Below are 2,954 nucleotides of genomic sequence, written 5' to 3'. Positions count from 1 at the left end.
AGCAAATGGGTTGGACAGTGGAGTACTGTGCTCTCGGGTGTCGTGAACCCAGTCAGATCTTGGGAAAGCTAGGTTTGGGTTGACATATGCAAGATTCAGTTCTACATATGTCGGGTGGTAAGGAACTCTAGTTGAATTATTAAGCGGTTTGAATCATTGTTGCTCCCTGATTGGGAGACTCAATCCATTGACCCTCATCGTAGCTAATAAAGAAACTAATTAAGAAATGGGAAAGATGGAAATGTCTCATGGAGTTCGGATCCCAATTCCTAGACTCATGGCGACATAAAACTATGGTCATCGAAAATATATCACTCCTCCTAGGAAATAGAAGGTCACAGACTCATCCATGCAAAATAACTTAGATAGACTATCCTCGAATTCGTTCACCTTTCAAGGTGGCCCGTTTGAGGCTAAAACTTTGAAAGTAAGGATCCACTATTAGTAAGCTTTTATGCAAAAACAACTTGCTTCCTTGCTCAGCCACTCCTTGTCTACCCTAAACCTGCATTCCTGAGTTTATCCTCTTTTCTATCGGGTAAGTCTTATTGAGTACTCTCGTACTCAGGGTTTTTTAACCCCTGTTGAAGGTGCTGACTTATGCTGCTAATGGAGGTCATGTCAGTGGGTGCGACATGATTTGTCCATTTCTTCTACCTCAGATGTTTCATCTAATTTGTTTCTGCTACTCTACACACCTTTTGGGAACTTAGTTAAGTTTATATTTCATCATATTTTGTAAATTAAGTTCTAAATCTTCTGCACTCCGATATAAGTTATTTTTGTAACAAATGTTGTGGTAACTCCATGTTGATCCTGTATGAGTTATCAAATGTGGATGATTCGGGGTCCTCCGAGGGCACCGACTATCCGAGTTATATGACTCTTATGTGTAGTGGTCGGAGGTCTTAAGGACAATGAAAGGTGCATGTGGGCCATATAATAAGGGTGGTTCTGCCATAGTCAGTGTTGGCGTTTCTTAGCAAAACTATTAAAGATAGAGTTTTAGTCCATCCTTAATAATAACACTAGAAACGTTGTTGGCATATCCTAACCACCATCACTTCAGAATGATAACTCAAGGCTCTTTACGGCGCGGGCCTAGGCACCTTCCTAACCATCCTTACTTACGATATGCAAAGCTGTGGCCCGGCGCCGTGTGGGTGCACAAGGATTACAATCTTAAGTAAAGGTACTTAGGTACGCCAATCGATCGATAGCTCAGTGTGGGAGGGTAATGGTCACTTGTTGTTGATGATATCCTTGATAAACCTAGCATAGGATGGTATGTGCAAGACATCCATTGACGGGACGCTGACGTTTGTCTTCTCGACCATTTCCACGAAGCGGAGAAATTGCTCTTCTTCGTCCTTCTTCTTCTTCCTCCACCTGGTGGGGAAAGGAAGCATCGTAGTGTCCCCATAAACTTCTGGAGTCGGTTCCTCATCTGATGATTCGTCTTGAGGATCAACCGGCTCAGCAAATGTTTGTTCTTGTTGACGCGGAGTCTTAGCTGTACCATGGTTATGGTTTGGTGGATCACGAGTGGTCTTACCCCCTCTCGTGGTCACCGAACTAACATTTTCAACACCAGCAGCAGACTTCGCAGCAGAAGCAAGCTGATCTATCTGAGACATTACTCTTTTATTGAAAGACGCTTGTTCTTTAAACGAGGTGGTCAGGCCATCAAGCTTGGTGTTTATGTTTTCAAACATTTTATCATTAAAGGAAAGCTTTTTAACAAGGTTTATCTTGGCCTGACCAAGAACAAGATCTGTAAGCGAAGGCTGGGAAGAACTAAAGGCTGAGTTAAATGAGGAATTACCTTAGGGGCGATTTTGGTTGTTCCACCCATTACCTTGCTGTTGTTGTTGGCGAAACCCGTTGTTGATGAATGCAGCATCTTCCTGGGTTTCAGGACAATTGTTCCCCATGTGGCCAACATTTCCACAGTCCTCACACGTCATGTGTGAGTCTATGGCCTAGATAGTGCCGGTAGCTGGATCGATGGCACGTCCTTCCAACCTCTTCATGAGTATGTCTATTTTTACGGCATGCAAATCCGTCTCCTTAACGGTATGCATGTCCTTTTGTGTCTTGCGTCCCTCTCCCCAACTCTGGTTAGCCACCATCTTCTCGATGAGGGTTGTGGCCTCAGTGATGGTAAGGGAGAGGAATGCACCTCCAGCTGCGGCATCGACGTGCCCCTTGCACATGGCCAAGAGGCCTTCATAGAAGTTTTGCAGCATGAGCCATCCTTCCATTCCGTGGTGAGGGCAAGCCCGGATATATTCCTGGAGCCTTTCCCAAGCCTCAGGAATGGACTCGAGTGAAGATTGCTGGAAGTTTGATATCTTTCCCCTAAAAGCATTTGTTTTGCTCATGGGGAAGAACTTGACGAGGAACGCTGCGGCGCATTTGTTCCATGTGTCGACTGCTTCCTTACTTTGATAGAACCATTGCTTCACTTTCCCCAAGAGGGAGAAAGGAAACAAACGGAGCTTGACGGTGTCAGGTGCGACATCCTTAATGATGATGGTTTCGCACAGCTCAAGGAAGTTCTGCAAGTGTGCGTTCGCGTCCTCACTTGGCGAGCCACAGAATTGGTTCGCCTGCACCATTGTCAGCAGGCCAGTGCGGAGTTCAAAGTTTCCAGTCTCGATATCGACAGCGGGCCCAACGGGCACGTTGGCAACAGCGGGGGTGGAGTACTCGCGGAGTGACTTGGCCATGACGATTGAAGTGGATGGTGCGGAAGTGACCGGTTCTTCTGTCGGAGAAGTAGCGGAGGAAGAAACAAATTTCTTCTTGTTCTTCTTCCTTAGGCGTCCTTCTGTATTGTCGGTGAAATTTTCCGGCAGGTTGAAACCGCTCATACATTATCCTGTTTTTGTTCCATATAAAAAGGAGGAAGAAAACAGCAAAATTAACCTGTTTAAACTATGGCTACCAAT

At 45.4% G+C, this 2,954-nt stretch overlaps 1 protein-coding gene across 1 annotated transcript; it reads right to left on the bottom strand.

Moving 5' to 3' along the window:
• On the bottom strand, window positions 1,983–2,732 carry LOC110437220. The gene has a single exon (XM_021465591.1). It carries the CDS (start codon window positions 2,730–2,732, stop codon window positions 1,983–1,985), a length of 750 nt encoding a protein of 249 aa, XP_021321266.1.

Source organism: Sorghum bicolor, chromosome 7 (genome assembly GCF_000003195.3).
Source record: "Sorghum bicolor cultivar BTx623 chromosome 7, Sorghum_bicolor_NCBIv3, whole genome shotgun sequence".
Taxonomy (NCBI): Eukaryota; Viridiplantae; Streptophyta; class Magnoliopsida; order Poales; family Poaceae; genus Sorghum; species Sorghum bicolor.
Note: the sequence above shows the minus strand (reverse complement) of the source record. Positions and strands in the feature narration are given on the sequence as shown.

Excerpts from the sequence above, each read along its gene's own strand:
- LOC110437220 (XM_021465591.1), bottom strand. The coding sequence starts at position 2,732 with ATGGCCAAGTCACTCCGCGAGTACTCCACCCCCGCTGTTGCCAACGTG.